Source organism: Typha latifolia, chromosome 8 (assembly GCF_019914945.1).
Source record: "Typha latifolia isolate L0001 chromosome 8, TyphaL0001v2, whole genome shotgun sequence".
In the NCBI taxonomy this organism is placed as follows: Eukaryota; Viridiplantae; Streptophyta; class Magnoliopsida; order Poales; family Typhaceae; genus Typha; species Typha latifolia.
The window spans coordinates 2,122,452-2,140,666 of record NC_133093.1 but is presented as its reverse complement, the minus strand read 5'-3'; the positions used below and the strand labels follow the sequence as shown (position 1 = coordinate 2,140,666).

Below are 18,215 nucleotides of genomic sequence, written 5' to 3'. Positions count from 1 at the left end.
CCCGAGCCAAAAAAACTAATAATTAGTGCAAAATAGAAATTACCAGTAGCTCAGCGATATAAAATAAAATTTCAGGCTAGTAATGATTTTTATATTACAAAGACATTAGCATCATAAACTTTGAATACAAAATTTTAACAATTAATACTAGTTAAAAATGCAAAAAAAGTAAAGGGATATAAAATAAAGTTTAGGAAGTAAAGTTATTTTGGTCCAAATACGGAGAGCGTAGAATGTATCTAGCACAAGAATTAATCATAAATTTATTTAGTGAAAATTTGAAGGCCAAGTAAGCGGCGGCCCCAATTTTCCATATATATATATTATTAGATTTACTCCTCCCACTAATTATATAAAATAGATACCACTTACATAACAGGGAGAAGAGCAATCGATATCCTAAATTCTTTCCCCTGTCTCTCTCTCTCTCTCTCTCTCTCTCTCTCTCTCTCTCTCTCTCTCTCTCTCTCTCTCGTTCTCCCTGCGAAGGTTCGTCTCGGAGCTGTCGCGGTTCCAGGAAATAGAGTCATAGAGATCTCCATCAGATTGGATTCATTTTCGTGGTCTCAAAATTGGATCCATCTTCTTCAAGTGGAGTTGAACCCATTGGCCGCCTCTTTTGATCTTTTGGGAACTGGGTGCTTCAAAGATTTTGTCTTTCTTTGTACGGGTTGCTTTCTCCGGTGTTCTTCTTGGGTAAAGTTGAGTTTTTTGAACTGTGGGCAAGTCGATAGGCCGTGGATAATCCGTGAGCTATTAGAAGTTTGATGATTGTTGGAGAATATTTGAAATTTATTCGTGAATACTGCTTTTTCTCAGTGTTTCTTTAGATAAAGTTGAGTTTTTGAATTGTGATCAACTCGATAGGCCATCGAGAATCTGCTAGAGATTAGAGTTGTTGGGGAATATTGGAATTCCGAGTAACTGCGGGGCCAATTGAGGGTTAAAGAAATGTTGTCCTGTTCAGTGCAATGTGAACATGATATAAGTTTTGACTATTTGAAGAAATCGGTCGATAGCTTCCTGTGGATAAAAAAGTAAAGTTAATTGAGCAGTATTGCCATATAGTATTGGCCATAGGGCAGATATTGGACTATTGTTTGATATTATTGATTTTAATAGTTTATCAAATTATTGCCTTTGACCATCTTTGAATAATAAATGAAATTTTTATACATAATGTAGGTGCTTTTGAGTTTAGGCAGATGGGGAGCAATGGTGCTGCTGAAGTGAGTACCTCACAGGGTGATGTGGCTAAAGATCCCGAGACTACTATCGAGATAAAAATTAAAACTCTGGATTCACAGACATACACTTTGCGTGTTAATAAGCGTGTAGGTATTTCGTGCTTGTTTAATTATTTATTCAGTTCATATAGTGATTAACTTCTTTTGATCATATTTCATCAGTTGGGATTTTGCTTCTTGTCATCAGAGTGCATTTAAATCATTGATTTTGTCTGGATTATTTACATCATAATAATTTGGTTGAGCCTCTCATATTAATTTATTTCCCTTCAGTTTCAGTTTTCAGGTAGTCTTAGCACGTCCTTCTTGGCACACCTTATTTAACTTGTTATTTACTTCCCTTGCATGCATTAATGATTTGATTCCATCGCCAATGGGTTGTTCCTATTTATCTTGTGCTATTCTAGGAAACACGGATATTTCCAAACTCTTGTCATATCCATATCGGATACGATACTCATCGATTACTTCCAGATCTATGTTGGATACTTTCTTAGAGTATCCGATTTTTGAAAATAAAAATTAATATTGTGGATAGTTCTCAAATACTTAGATACATTTAAGATTCCTGCCAATACGAGTCAAATCAAAGGAGATGATTACCTTTCATTTCTTATTAGATCTAGAAGGTTTCTCTTTGTAAAAAGGTTGATTTCGCTTGTTAATTTGACAATCTTTATCGGGAAAATAGTCAATTCTTTTTATTTATAGATTGAGTTCGCTTATTTATCTTACACCTTAGTTAGCAATATACTACGTAATATGCTAGACCTTTATTACGAACGGTAGTTCTTTTTATGGATAAATTGGAAGTTTCCTTATATAAACTATCACATGTAACAATAATATATAATTCCTCAATTAAGAAAATGTAAGTACACATGTTCACTAATATATATGTGTAAACATAAATATATTCAAATATGAGCTATATATTTTAAGTGTATCATATCCTTATTTTTCAACATTTACCATATCGGCATATCCGAACCCATCTCCCTACCATATCCGTGTCCATGCTTGATAGGTGCTAATCTATATGCTAAACATTTATTATTTGTCCCCTGGTACTTGGTACTGCAATGGTATTGATACCTAATATTCGGCAAGTTGTGGTAAGTAAAATCTACTTTTTCTTTTGTTTTTCTCATCCCTTGGAATGCCGAAGTCACATGTATGTTCCATTTGGATTAATTTGCTTATTCTGTTTGCTGCCTCATCTAGGTGCCTCACATTTTTTTTTCTCTTCTGAAATCTTTGGACTATGGAATCCAAGAAGCTATTGGACTGGCTCAGACTTAGATATATTTCTAGCTGTGCACATTGGTGAGGTGTAAGCCCAAGTATGAAGATGCATAAAACTTAACACTTAAGCTTATTTTCAGGACTCAGGAAAACAGAAAATTGGTGGAAAATAGATTAAATTAGTATGCGTGAATTGAATTAAAGATGTTCTTTGTACCTATTAATCAAGCGAAAGATGAAGCCTACATATGCATAATTTTGGCGGCTGCTATTGATGATGGTTATTACATATACTGCCTTTTAAATGTAGTGATATACAGTCAGGTGAGTCTTGAGGTTAGGTAGTATGGCTTGAGGATTATGCTCTTGTAAACACATCATTCTCATTCATCGTGCGTCTACAGATTTTTCCCTCCCATTTGTGATACATTACTTCATTTAGGCCCAACATTTATTTTCGAATAATTTTTTTTTCATTTGAATAATTGAGTGGAAGTTTCGTGTACCTTTTTTCGTTCTAAAACAGTTTGTACAAAATTTATGTTCTCTTGTTCCTTGGCAAGACATTTTTTGGGATTTTACATCTTTTAAGATATGCTTACATTGCTTATTAGTATGGGCGTCTAAAAATATATCTCTGCCTATTTGGTGAGTAGACTGTCCTTTTCCTTTTATGGAGCTTGTACAGTTGCATGAAGTGAGGCATAGCATTATCTTGCACCTATGCAGCTATGTCAGCACACAAGGGCATGAATGTGTTCCTTGTCATTTGATATCTTATCAGATTATCAGATTGAGGTTGTTTTGGCATGTTCCTGTTATCTTCTTTATGTTAGATCATGTCTATATCACTTTTCTGTCATTTGATATCCTTGCAGGTTCCAGTTCCACTGCTGAAAGAACAAATTGCTAGTGTCACTGGGGTAGTATCAGAACAACAACGCCTAATCTCTCGTGGAAAGGTTTTGAAAGATGATGAACTACTTTCTGCATACCGTATCCATTTGCACTTGTTTAGTTGTTTACAATACTTATATTTTTTTTATCAAGTTAAGTTACAATATGCTTCATGTATATTTGTATCATTTATAATCACTTATGCTTTTGCGATGGATTAGATACTTCTGTTTCTTTTCTTGAAAGCATATCACTAAGAATGTTGATTATATGTTAATCTTATACTTATTCTATTGTCAAATATGCAAGTTCTTTTGAAATGTCATAGTTTCACCTTAATTAGATGTACTGCCTCTTTCAGGACTGAATTATGTTAATCTAAGAGGTAGTGACCTTTCTTTTTTATTGTGGTTCATACGAGTATGAAAGACAACGATTGCTCCTTTCAATGTATTAATTTTGAGTTTTCATAAAATTAAAATGATCTAGTTTAGCTGTACAGAAGCTTTAGTTTTAGTAAATGACTTACTCTGTTTTGTTATATTACAGCAATAAATTTTGTGACCAACAGACCATGAATTGAATGTTTATATCTTTATTATTGATTGTCTTGTGTTCCTTAATTATGTACATCTGTGATAATGTTAGATGCAACTCACTTTTTATCAAGTTATCCGAAAATTTTGAGATATAGGGGAAAATTATGCGAACCCCAAAATGGCCCTCTAGATGTTGACTCAATATGGAATTCAAGAATGTCTTCATGCTATTGCTAACATGGACCCTTCATTTTCCTTCTAATATTCTAAAGCATCTTACCATAAGTTTCACTAGCAGACCATAGCTGTAAGCATAGATGTATTTATCTATCTGTACTTTTTTTAATGAATATTTATCTGTACATGGAAAATGATCATGCCTGTGTGGGGTCTGTGGAGAATGCCATTTGATGTGACAGTAAAGCTTCCCCTTATATTCAAGAGGTTAGGGAGTCAAGTATTGGAAATAACCTCCTTAGAAATAGGGTGAGAATCCATTTATCTTTCCTTCCCAAACCCCACATACGGGTGCCTCATGCACTGAAACATTCTATGCTCATGCCTAATTTAAACTGTACTTCTTGTGCTTTGGACCTAATTAGACCTGTTAGATGGCTATCCAATACAAACTAACCCTCCTCAGTTGTTTCAATATTGTTGTGTAACAGAAACATAAATTTTTGAAGCTATATATCTTCCTTTAACTTTTAGGGACATATTGGGCTCCATGATGTGTACCCAGAGTACAGCTTTGGACAACAAAAGTAGCATTTAGAGAAGTCTTTCTCATGCACTTGCTTAGTGAGTGAACTTTTCTAACATTGTGATTTCTCCTTTTGCTTTTAAATCACTAAATGAAACCTCTTTAATCTTTATCTTCTCATTATATTCCAAATGTCATCTTTTTTTCTACACTTGGTAGTGTAGATTTGTTTTGTCTTGTATTACCACCGTACGGATAACTAGTGACTCTTGCTGCAAAAGCATGCTTAGGAATTCTAAGCTTCATTTATGCTGGAAGGCTACAGTATCTCTGACCATGTAAATAGCTAGGGCCTGCCACTTATACATTGCTTGTACTATCTCACTTTTACTATTTCTTTTTCTTTAAATAGCATGTGAATAATCAAGTTTTATCCTTAGGCAGTTTTCTCTACTACTAGATCTATGTTTGCCTTATTTCTTCATAAATATGGTTAACTAATTATAACTAGCTTGAAAGTGTGTTCCTTGATACAAATTGTTTAGATGTGGAAGATGGTCACACATTGCATCTTGTCGCTAGACAACCAAATCAGTCTTCATCATTGCCTTCAACAGGTTATCGAGGATTTGACAGTGCACCTAGCCATCCAGGTTTGCTTTCTTTAAAAAACAATGTATACACTCTCCATTTCATATAGATATATATGACTGGATATATATATATATATACCAATATTCAACAAGGTCATTCTTCCTCATCCGATAATCCTCGGGCCACATGGAGCAAGACAAGAAACACTCTCTCAAGGTGTTAGAATTCAAGCTATCATAACTGAACTTTAATCTATAAAAAGTACTCCCTTCTTGATCTTCGACTTCATCGAGTCACGACTTCTTAAGTAGATGAATGGCATACTCCCATTCTCTTGGATCCTTCTTGTCGTACATGGCCTGACCGGTTGTGATAAGAGCCAGTGGCAAGCCCTCCAACTCCTTGATAACATCTTTCGCAAGGCGTGGTAGGAGAAAATGAGAGCTCATGGTTTCCTCGCCAACCTTCTCCAGGAAGAGGCGCCATGCGTCATCATCGTTCAGGCACTTCACTTTGATTTTCTTTCTCACTTCCATCTTGCCACAAACATTTATTGATCGCGTGGTCAACACCACCTTGCGCTTGCATCTGCCGACCATCCCGAGCGGAATTGGGATTCCAACATCCTGCAGATCAAGTCACCCCTAAAGGTCGTCCAATAGCAGGAGGAAACTTTTCTTTTGGAGGAAATTGAAGATGAACTTAGCTTGCGCCGACACATCCCCATCTCTCGGCACATCCTTGTGTTGCTGCGGGTTCAGAATCTGGACGATCTGCTTTTGAATTGTTTCTGTTGTACATGATTGAGAAGCTGTGACGAACCAAAATGTCAATGTGAGGTTTGTAAAATCAAATGTCACAGGCCCCAAGCTTCGAAGCCATTGAGTCCCCAAAATAATGTCGGCACCTCGCAAGGCCAACGGATAAAGGTCCAATGTGAAAGTTTAGCCTTGCACCTTCAATTCCACACCTCCACAAATAAAATCCGCTCGCAATATGGTGTCATTTCCAATAGTCACGTCGAACCCTTCCGTGGGTTCCGACTCAAGCCCAATCTTCCTAAGGAGCCTCTTATCAATGAAGTTGTGGGTGGACCCGGTGTCAATCAAGATTCTCACTATGGTTTTCTTGACTACACCGTTCACCCGCAAGGTCTTTGGCGCAGCTATCCCCGAATAGGCGTGGAGGGAGATTTCGGCTATCATGTCCTCTACAGGTTGCTCCTCAGCTTCCTCTTCTTGATGTCTAGCCACACCTTCATTTTCGGCTGCAAACTCATCTGCAGCCTTCTCCAATCCGTCGATTAGCATCACCGATCCCATCGGTTTAGCGCAGCGATGCCCGAGTACAAACTTCTCATCACAACGGAAGCATAGGCCTTTGGCTCTTCATTCCTCCACTTGAGCAGGTGTGAGTGCTCGTCCCGGATCTCTAGGTGCGTACTTCACATCTTGAGATGGCTTCAAGGGTGCTCGAGGAGGTACCAATGCAGCAGCAATTCTTGGTACTCCGGTGATATTTCCTGCCGCTATGGTTGGTTGAGCTTGATTGCAGCTTCCTTGGCTCGTCAAACTCTGTTTTAGGTGTAACTTCATGGCCATGTGTTTGTCTTCCATAAGCACCGCATCTTCGAAGGCCTCCTTTAAAGTTCTAGGCCTTAAAGCCTTCATATTGGCTTGTATGTCTCCCCGCAACCGGAGATGAAGGTTGCTGCGAAGTTGATGATCCGTCCATGGTGGATGACATCGGCTACTTATCATCTCGAATTCTTCTTGGTATGCCCCAACCGTCGTCTTTTGCACCGTCTTTGAGAGGAGAGCATCAAAGTCTTCATACCCCGATGCTCCAAATTGTCGTGTGATATCAGCACAAAATTCAGCCCAAGTATCGATAGCCTCATTGGCATTGACTGCTCGAAACCAATGAAGCGCCGCATCCTCAAGGTGGAAGCTCGCAAGCGTCACCTTGTATTCTTTCGCTGTACCTTGGTATGCGAAGAATTGCTCCGTCTTATACAACCAATTGATTGGATTACCACCCTTGAACTTGGGGGATTCGAGACGCACGATTTGTCCACGGATGTCGTTGTCTCGTTCCAGATCATGTCCAAGTCCTTGTCTAACGAGAGGAGGATGCACCATGAAGTGTTGATGATCCCTCCTTCAATTTTGATTAACTCACCGTGGTTCCGGATCATATTGACCCGCCCACGGATCTTGATCTCCAAGGTGGTCTCCATAGTGGTTCGCTCGTCGGATGGGTTTACCTGCAACTGGGCCTGGTGTAACCATCCTTGCTTGCCTCTGCCCATTGAGTGGTGGCAGCAGCAGCTCTTGTGGTTGCAAAGGCTGAACCGGTGGCGGTGGGTTCAGGGGTGTGGACTCGCGTCATAGGGTTGATAGTGCATTCCCGTTAGCCATGGCTTCCCTTGTCGCCCGTAATTCCCGCATCATCTCCATCATCATCTAGTTGTTGATGGCCATTTGTTCGGATAGAGACCCCAATACGACTTGAACACTAGGTTCTTCCGTATTCCGATTAGCTCGGGTGGTTCCGCGGGTGGAAGTCCCCACAACCGTTTCCCCCTCCTCTATTGGGAGAATCTCTTCTTCATCTTCTCGCTGTGCAGCCATGGCTCTGGTGGTCGTCATAGGAAGCGCTTGTCCGAGGAACGGTGGCTCTGATACTAGCTTGATACGATCTCTCCTTAGGCTAAGGTTCGATCTCTTCAAATTCTCTGATCTGGACTGGATCTAGCATGGAATTTTGAAATAAGATCCCGAAAGATGCCGTCGTCGGATCGACGTGAAATTTGGATAGGTTGTAGCTCCAGAAAAAATCTTTCCAACGAATCTAGTTTCAAGCCAATCAGGTGTAGGGATCTCGAGATATCGTCCGATTAGTGAACGAATGTCAGGGAGTCTAATCAGGATCCGTGGATGGAGGCACGAGATCCTAGATGATGGTGGTTGGGGGTGGACCGGTGTTAATGGGGTGGCATCGGTGAAAAGTGGTGGTGGAAGGGTTATGGTTGATGAAAGGGTTAGGGCAAGTGTTGGATAGATTGAAAGAAGGGGGAGGAGAGGGCCACCCCTAAGGGACTAGGGTGATTGGCCGGTCGAGGGAGGTTAGAAGCGGCGTCGCCGGGGATCGAGAGAACGAGAGCGAAGAAGACGAAGGAGGCAAGGCAAAACTCAATTCTTCAATAATCAATAATGACCTATGGTTGCCATCCACATCCTTTTAGAGGCTAACCAACAACTCAAAATTAACCCTAAACAATACAATTTCGCCGACCGCATTCGAACGCGCCTGATCGCGTTCGAACGCACCGAGTTCGCTCTTCTCTGGATTTGCGAACGCGATACAGGCGTTCGAACGCGCCTGTTTCCCTTCTCTAGATTTGTGAATGCGATGCAGGCGTTCACGATGCGTTTGAATGCACAATGCACACTCTCACAACCAGTTCACAACTGCATTCACAACCGCGTTTGAACTCACTCCACCCGCGTTCGAACACGACTTACAGAAAACTTATTTTCTTAAAAATTAAACATTAAAACAAGAAACAAAGACACTCCTAAAGTGAATCCATGCTTGAGACGACATCGGTGAAGTCTGAATCGTATCAGATAATGTCTCTTAAGATTACTAATCCCATATTATAATTTTAATCTATTATTTGGTTTATACAATACTATATATGGGATAACTAAACAAAATTATATTATTATCCTCAATAAAGAAAATTAGTAATGCCTTACTATTTTTAATTATTATTAATTATCTCAATCTTAAATTATATCATTAAATATCATTAAATTATATTATGTTAATTATCAAAATTAATCATTTAAAACTAAAAGTAATACAAATAATAGAATAAGTTAATATAAAAATGTTTAATAAAAAAAATAAAAATGTAAAGTTATCTAATATGGTAATACTTTAAATAAATACAAAATATAAAATACTAAAAATAATAAAAATTATAAAAATAAGATTTGAGTAATTAAGATTGTTAGGGTGTTATTTATATATCTAAATTTATTATTTCTTATATAAGGATAATATAGGAATAAAGCTCTTATCCCTCTACTCGAGATATACCATCTCATCCTCTAACGTGAGATGCTATATCCCCTTTTTGGGGGATATGATATTTGGTCCAAACTCTTGATCTCGTCTATAAATTTCATACCAAACATGAGATTATGTGAGGCCCACAGGATAACCAAGAAACAACAAAAGGATACAACATGAGTTTTACTCTAAGCCAAGCACATGGAAGAGAAGCTCGAGATACAATCGTATCAACATGAGAGAATGGAAAGCATAGAAGAAAATTATCATAGAAGTAAGGTTGGTGTATTCAAACGCCCCTTTGAAAACCCTAGTAGGCTAATCGAGTCAATAAGGAGATATGCACAAGGAAAACCCTAATCTCGTCTCTTCGGTGTTTATTGGAATACCCTTGCACACTTTGATATCATTGGAATGTACTATAGATAAACTTAGTTTGAGAAATTTTGGTGTTTTGCACAGGGGTGGCAATCGAGTAGTGTTAAGTGGGTTCGAGTCCGGTCAGATTCATCTCGACAAGAACACGACCCGATTATTAAACAAGTTGTATTTGGTAGACACGAACATAACTCATTTGATTAAACAGGTAACACGACACAACCCATGTAACCTATTTAAGAAACGAGTAGTGTTAACACGACAAGATAACCTATTTAACATAACACATTAACATGTTTCATACAATACTAATAACACGACAGGCTAACCTATTTAGCACAACACAATAACACGACACAAATAATATATACCCATATAAAAATCAATATTTAATGATTTACTCTACATAAATGGTCCATTATACAAACAAATAGTATCTTTTCAACTCAAACTTATACAACACAAAAATAACAATTCTAAGCCTTTAACCATAAATTCAATTCAAACAAAATCCATACATCAATTCAACTACCAACACCAGTCATATACAAGGATATTTTCATCAATTGTTGTTCTTTTACATACCTTGTATTTTCTTTCCTCCACCTGTTCTGTTGAAGAACTTTGATTTTACCATTTTGATATTTTATAGCTCTATTTGTTAATCCAAATTCTGAAGACTTGATTTCATATTTTCTGAAAGCTATATCTTCTGAACCAGGTTATGCCATGTTTATACCATTATGAATATATATATATATATATATATATATATATATGTCCAGTCATATTAGCAGTTTAGCAGTTCATTTTCAGGAAGTTGTTCCTGTATTCTATTGTGGATCCCATAATTGGCCTAAGTGAATACTAAGCTGCCTTACATAAAAGATAAACAATAGAAAAACTGCTTGCAGATGTGCTTGAACATTTGACCTCCGGAAAAATATATTTGACCTCCAAATGTCCATGCATCTTTTCCTTTTTCCTCCACGAGTAGCTTCACAGAGTACATAAAGCTCCAATCTTCTAGGAATGGTATGAAGATATACTCCCAATTCCGGCATTATGTGATCCTTCTTACGACAACATAATTTTTGTAAACTGGTTTACCGAGTAGCAAATTCCTTGAAATGCTGTTTGATAATTATAGGCTTTTCTAGTTTGGGTTACAACAAGTTGTAAATGTTATTGGTCCTTTTTATATTGGAATAAATTTCAAAAGATGGATAGATGGACAAGTGAGAGAAGAATGGAGAAGCAAAAGAATGTGTAAAAGTGGTATATAATGGAATGGGAAATTAAAAAGAAATTAAAAAAGAATTAGGAGCTGATTTTTGTAAGAAAATTTGTAGGGAATAGGATAATCCATTCCAAATTATTGTGTTGAAAAGGTGATCCTCCAATGCAAGTCAGAGATAGGGAGGGAGGGCCATGTTCCAAGGGAAGGCCATTCCCTCCCTTCTCATTATTAATATCCTCTGTAATAAAATAATCTTTAATGTCACTGATGGATTTAAAAATCCTTCTAAATATCTTTAGGCCTCTTTCCAAAAGGAGCTATAAGATGAGAAGAATATCCCTAGAATGTTATTTTGCTCTTGAAATTTTTTTCTAAGCGTGTGGGATAAGATTAGTTGGGATCGACAATACTTTAAACCAAAAATAATCGAGCACTATTGCTATGTAGTTATGATTATATTATGTTCTTTATGCCAAATATAGTTTAGACCAATGTTCGGAAACTCAATAATGGATTAGGGTTCATGAATTAGCTGCTCGCTACCCTCGAACTTAGGGAAAGGGATGATCTTTATGCTAGGGTTTCCACATTTTGCAAGTGTTTGATTCTTAAATAAATCATTTTTCTTGCGAGGAATGGTGTACTAAGACTTGGTAACTCGGGGGAGTTTGATGTCCCCAGTTGCCCACTATATTTGCCCACTATATTACTCTGCACTATGTATCATTTACTGAATAGTTTGCCACTATATTACTCTGCACCTCATGGTTTTATATTTTCTTGTATTAGTTTCTTTTAGAGATGTCAATTTTCCTTAACTTGATCACCTTGAAGTTGCACATGCTATCTCACTCCCCTATGTATCACAGCCACAAATACTTCTTCAAGTAATGCTGGTCCTCATGGTGATCCATTGACTCACAGTATTGTGTTTGAGGCTGTCAATATAGATCAAGGGGATCAAGGGGGCGATCATACTTCACACCTCAATCGGGTGAGAGGTTAACATAGAATGATATCGAATTATAGAACTTCAGTGCTTAGTTAAATTCAAATTTGTACTCTCATATGCTCTACTGATTTCTCTAAGCAGGTTATTTCTGGTCTCCTAAGTTCTATTGGTATAAATACTGGATTCCAGAGCACTGCGACTGATCCAATGGTGATCTACTATATGGATAAGTCATCTAATATAGCACAAGTTATAAACTTCCAACAATATAACCTCCAATTATTTGCTTAGCAGGTTGCACATGCTTCTGGTGATACTGGTCTCTCGGGTTCTAGCCAGCCTCATCCAAATCCAGCTTCTTTGAGGGTTGAGCTTGACTCACAACAGGGTCCTTTTCAATTTCAATCTCCTCTAGGGTCTCAGCAACCAACTGTAAGTTATTGCCTCTCATCCAAATGTATACCTCTCTTTAAGGCTGTTATCTAGCCTACTAACCATCATAAAAGTTTAGTGTTCAACCATTATGTCAACACAAATGCCTTGTACATGATTGATATATGCTTACTGGATTTTACTTTTCTGCAGGTCATTCCTGATTCTCTGACCACCATACATCAGTATTTGGACTTTATGAGGGATGAATTCAGGAGGGCTGGGTCAAGTGTGATAGGTACATTTCCTTCAGGAAGGGGGCCGAATGATGGTGTAGAAGCTTCTAGAATTCATTCTAATGAAGCGAGGAATCATGAGTACCAGTTTCACTCAGCTTTCAGACATAGTGGTAATCCAGCATCTTTAGCAGATGTTATTCTCTCCACCAGACAACTTCTCATGGAACAGGCAGAAGGATGGTTATTTGTATGTACCTACTCTGTTTTGTGTTTGTTCACATTCAACTTACTATATATATTTTAATTTTTAAGTTCGTAACTTTCCTGTATTTTTCAACAATATTTAGAATTACGTAATTGAAAATATTCTAATCCGATACTAGTGGCTGATACAGTCGATAAGTATCGTTTTCTCCGGTGGCTGATCTGATATCAAGTTTCTAAATCTTGTTTTTAAATATTTTCACCCTTCATGTGGTTGTAGTTTTACAGACATAGAAATTTCAGTATGAAAGACATGATAGCTGATATTTTGGTTCAGTTAATATTCAAACTTCTACATGCATGCTTCTCTTTGAAGAATGACTGTCATATTTATCTACACATGACTAATTTTAATATCTTATATTTATGACAAAATTCTACAACTGAGTCACCAGTGTAGTACTTTGGACCACAATATGGACTGGACTCTTTAAAACACTGATAAATCATAGTATCATCCTACATTATTGTTGGAGTATTTAGTTTCTGGAGGGCTGATATCAAGTTGATAGCTACTGATGTAACTCTGTCAGACTCATAGTAACTAGCGGACCTTATATTGTTGGGAAATGGGAAAATGTCTTGCATGACAATGATAATTAACTGTTGTTCACAAATATTTTATTTGAATATCCAATTTATATTCAAAATAGAGATAACAATTATTTATAATAAATTTAGGCAGGCATCGTCTATATTTCTTTGTTTTTCAGATATTCTAAATGTGACCGATTTCTGTGATAGTTGATGACATCTCGTTCCATCATGCAGCAACTTGCAAGGCAGCTGGAGGATCATGTAAATGTGAATGATTCAATGATGCGGATGAATCTTCAAAATAGAGTCTTTAGATCGGGAACATTGTTACAAGAGTTGGGTTCCTTGTTACTTGAGCTTGGTCGCACTACAATGATGGCACGCATGGGTGAAGCACCAGTAAGTTTCGTGGATGACCATTTCTCTTCTTTCAGAACCTACAATGCTGTTTTGCAACCTATAAGATGCTTTTCCTGTCCAGATGGAAGCCACGATCATGGCTGGGCCAGCTGTTTTCATATCTGCATCTGGGCCAACCCCTCTGATGGTTCAGGTTGTACAAGTTCAAATTTATTGAAATTGGTTACTATTTTCTTCTATTTTCTTACCATTTTCTCTGCAGCCTGTTCCTTTTTATCCATCAAATATTGGTGGGCACTTGGGAGCTGGATACCCTGGTCGTGGTCTCCATGGTGAATCACTTGCTTCTATATTTCGTAATAGAAATATTGATGTACATATGCGTTCAGGTACTGCCACTCTTGCATGTTTTCTTCAATGTCTCTCAGATTCTTAATAAAATCATTATTGTTAGTAGGACAGTCAATACCTGTTGTCACTGCTAATCCGAGGCAACAGGCTGGTGCACAGCAGTCACAAGAGCAAGTAGATTCGAGAAATTCTTCTGGTATACATGCTGGCTATCAAGCATTTTCTCTTAATGGTGATTCTGCAGTAAGGGTAGTACCAGTAAGAACAGTGGTTGCTGTACCTGCTGGAGTCAACATTTCCCAATCAGGTACAGCTGGTAGTGCAGTCGGTGTAATTCACCCTCTGATTGGCAGAGTTCAGCATGTTATTCTTGGGAATACTAGTGATAGAGTTTCTCATTCATCAAATGAACCCTCTCAGAGTAACCCCAATGTCATTCAACCTGCAATGCAAACACAAAATTTAGAAACTAGCAGTGGAGGTATTACAAGAAATGGCAACATTTTACTTGCAAATTCTGCGCCTGTAATTTCAAGATCCTTTTCAGCAACTCAATCAGGTGGCCAAGGTCAGTTTTGGATTTCCTTTGGTTAGATCTCCTGGTCCTATTAAATTGACAATATTTTCAGGTGATTGTACACTAAAGCAAGAAACTTTGAATACATTATAATCTTCAGGGAATTGGAAAAAGAAAACCTATCTTATGGGTTTGTTTTGGTTTGAAACTTTGAACCCTACCTTGTCGCTTTTTCTAGAAAAATCCCCTACCTTTTAACACCTTGGGTTAATTTAATTCATCTCACCTTAACATATAAGAATCTAGAAAGAAATAGTCAATGTTAATCAACGCGATACTTTTAATGTATAAGTTACTCTCATCAATGCCCACAATGAGCTCACATGTAATGGTTTACTCCCAGAGTCATATAATTTTGTTCCAATTCTTACTTTCTAATTTTTATGTTTTTAATTTAAAACTATTCCAATGTCAATGGGTATTCGAACTGCTCTTTCAGTAGATAATTTGAGAAGTATGATTACTTATTTTTTGTGATGGTAACATTAAAGCGCTATGGTGGTAACAATAAGGTGTTAGTTGGATATATTTTTATAAGAGGCATGAGCTTTTTCAAAAAAGAACGAGGTAGGGTTTTGAACCATAAAAAGTTTTTTTTTCAAAACTTCCCTAATATTTATTATGTTGCAAAGAGCCGAAGACCATGCATAAGATAGTAGTTTCTTAAAGACTTATGAATTCTATTCATGCTAAATGCAATTTTTGCTTTCTTATTTGTAAGTGATGTTTTTATTGTCGCCACAATGTGACTGCTAGTCAACATGTTACTATGCTGACATAACGTTGTGCAACAGCATGTGCCTTGTATGTTCTTCTATATAATACTGGCTCTCCTTGTTATGTGACTAGATCCATGCGTGTAAGTTTTGTTTTACAAAACCTCTGGGTCATAGGAAAAGTGGAAGTTTTCGTTATAAAGTGAAATATATTATTTGGTATCCTCAAAGTGTTCTTTAGGGGTTTTGATCTTAATACATTATACACAAGAATATTTATAGAGGGTTGTGAGAAGAGTGACTATTAACTGATTACAAGAGGTAAAGATGACTGAAGTTCAGTGCTCGAAGAATAGATTATCTGTTGGATAAACTATTCCAGGAGCCCTTCTAGTGGTCGTTCATTATGCAAAGTTGCAAACCTGTTTTTGTCTACTTCTATTATAGCTGAACTCAAAGTTGAGTAGATTTCTTGTAAAGATTGAGCAATTATGCGAGTATGTGACCCGTCATCGACCTTAATACGAATTTAAACTTCTCGCCAAAGTAAATGCAGGAAACAGATGATTTACTCTGCAACATATTCAGCCAAGTAGTAGAAAGAAATTTCTGCACTTGAGAATGAGAAAATCAAGTATCAGATCATTCTGCAAGACTTTGATGAAACACGTAAGGAAGAACTGAAGCTTATTTGGAAGGAGAAAGACTACTCAAGATGATAGATATACAGAATGCTGTCTTTGGAATTAATTGATCTATTGAGGGGTCAAATTTGAGAAATTATTAGGTCTACTGACTAACCATCTTATACTGCGATCTTACAGCCATGTGATGACATTGTTATCAGCAATTATAGCCTATATCTTTCTCATTGTATCATTGAGTTCTACCCAAATATTTGAAAAGCCTCTATTGATGGATTTTTCTTATTTTAAGACCAGTAGTCATCTTTCAAGAAAATGTCAATAGACTAAAATCACATCATAGAGCGCATCAAACTTTGGTAAGATTTTGTCTTGCCAGATTGCTAAAGTGCTGGTAAGCTACTACTGCATGAATAAAATGGTTATTAACTAGTCATACTGGAACATACTACCTAGCAATTCATAATCAATGTATTGAAGTGGTCTACCATTATGTTATATGATTATATACTGTTAAATGCTTCTTGTTTGCTCCTGAATATGGTCATTGGGCATGCTAAAAGTATGTTCATGGGATTTGTTACAGGTCAACAGGAGCCACCTAGTAGTAATAGAGGGAGCGATACTCAAAATGTTGGGCAGCAAATTAACCAAAGTCCTGTTTCTCAGTTGCTCAATAGAGTTGATCAGTTTCTTAGAACAGTGTTTTCTGGTGAGCAAGTTCCTGTTGGCGGCAACCGTCAGGAGTCTGCTACAGGTTCTGCTGCAGAACAGTTAGGCACAAGCAGAAATGCTGAAATGCCTGAGGTGGTAGGAGTCACTGAAGAGGGTGTGCTCTTTTCCAATATGGTTCGTCAACTTATGCCATTCATATCTCAAGGAACAGCAGTAGTACCAGATGGCTCAGCACATAATCATAGTTCTTCAAATGGACAGGTAAGATTGATTGTCTATTTATGATCTTATTCTACCAAATGTCAGAAAGCCATTGAACATCATAAGTCATTTTCATGGTATATGATTTTAATGATGAATTTATGCAGCCTAGGGAGAGCTTGAATGAACAAAGTAGTTCTCGACATCCTCGTGATTCATGTGAGAGTCCAAATCCTAAGCGACCGAAGGTATGCTTCCAGTAAATCCTCTGCCATTAAGATGTTATATGGTAGACATTGTTCTGATGCTAAGAAAAGGAAAGACTATTTAATTAAAGGCACCAAATAGATGTCCACGCAAATAGCTAGGCCATAGAGAACATGGTCCTTTATTTAAGTTAGTATTATATTTGTCGGAGCATGCTCATCATATCACATTGGCACATAACTAGACATAGGTTCAGACTGTCTGGTTTACAATCATTCACAAGGTACTTGGTTAATAAAAAGAATAATCATTTAGAAGTCATTCAATTTGATTCACCCACCTCAATACCATCATTGTGTCAACTCTTAATTCATCCATGCTCCATCCAAGTATATGGACAGTTTCATCGTCAATGGAATCATCTCTTTTGTTATTTTTGGTAAAGATTGTCACCCGATAGACATGGATTTCTCTGGTAAGACTGCACATTAGTAATCAAGCTTGTTTTACTTGGTAAACTAGACACTACTATCTCTCTGTTCTTCCATACCCCCTCACCTGTTTCACAATAATTGCTTACTCTACAACAATATTAGTTATATGTACATTTTACAATTACTTTCTTTCACTTTTGCAGAAAGAGTGAAATAATTTGGGGGTATGCACTCCATTCAGCATTGGAGGAGGGTGTTCATCAAGCTTCTTCTTCATGATTCTATTGTGAGATCGCGATCAGGTTGTCTTACCCTGGAGGCTGGAACGACATCCATGTTCGTGATGATACAGGAGTTCCGATAGAAAGATAATATTTGCTGATAGAAAGACCTCTGGGAAAAATTGGAGGGAGGGTACTAGCCATTAGTTTGTTTATATTCTTTGCATCTTGAGTGCTCTTCTATAACTTTTCTATTGTCATTCAATCAATAGGTGGCCCCCACCACCATTTTGTACACACAGGAAATTAACATTCTTGGCAGCATTTGTGCATGTATCAACTATCAAGCAGGGTCTGTTTGCCAAAATAATCATCACAGCCCAATGAACTGTTATTGTTTACCAGTAAGTTTAAATTTGCATTAGCTTCACTGTACTTCTGTTTGCCATGCTCTATTTGGTAATGCCAGTGTATAGTTTTCCTTGAAATCATTTGGCACTAAATTGGCCGGAATCATTTGCTTGAATTCTACTACATAT

General features: G+C 37.3%; 1 protein-coding gene across 5 annotated transcripts; it reads left to right on the top strand.

Moving 5' to 3' along the window:
• Positions 1-384: 384 nt before the first annotated feature.
• On the top strand, positions 385-18,106 carry LOC140793512 (ubiquitin-like domain-containing protein CIP73). Of its 5 annotated transcripts, none has more exons than XM_073145025.1 (15): positions 385-664; positions 1,186-1,334; positions 3,371-3,488; positions 5,177-5,284; positions 11,796-11,920; positions 12,020-12,088; positions 12,173-12,310; positions 12,464-12,736; positions 13,525-13,689; positions 13,772-13,843; positions 13,913-14,039; positions 14,105-14,569; positions 16,525-16,874; positions 16,982-17,062; positions 17,659-18,106. In XM_073145025.1, the coding sequence occupies exons 2-15, from the start codon at positions 1,206-1,208 to the stop codon at positions 17,665-17,667; spliced, it is 2,229 nt and encodes a 742-aa protein (XP_073001126.1). In that variant the 5' UTR covers positions 385-664; positions 1,186-1,205; the 3' UTR covers positions 17,668-18,106. The 5 variants fall into 5 exon arrangements, with proteins under 5 accessions (XP_073001126.1, XP_073001125.1, XP_073001127.1 ...); XM_073145024.1 differs by having other exon boundaries at positions 561-696; XM_073145026.1 differs by having other exon boundaries at positions 567-701; positions 14,108-14,569.
• The last annotated feature ends 109 nt before the right edge of the window (positions 18,107-18,215 follow it).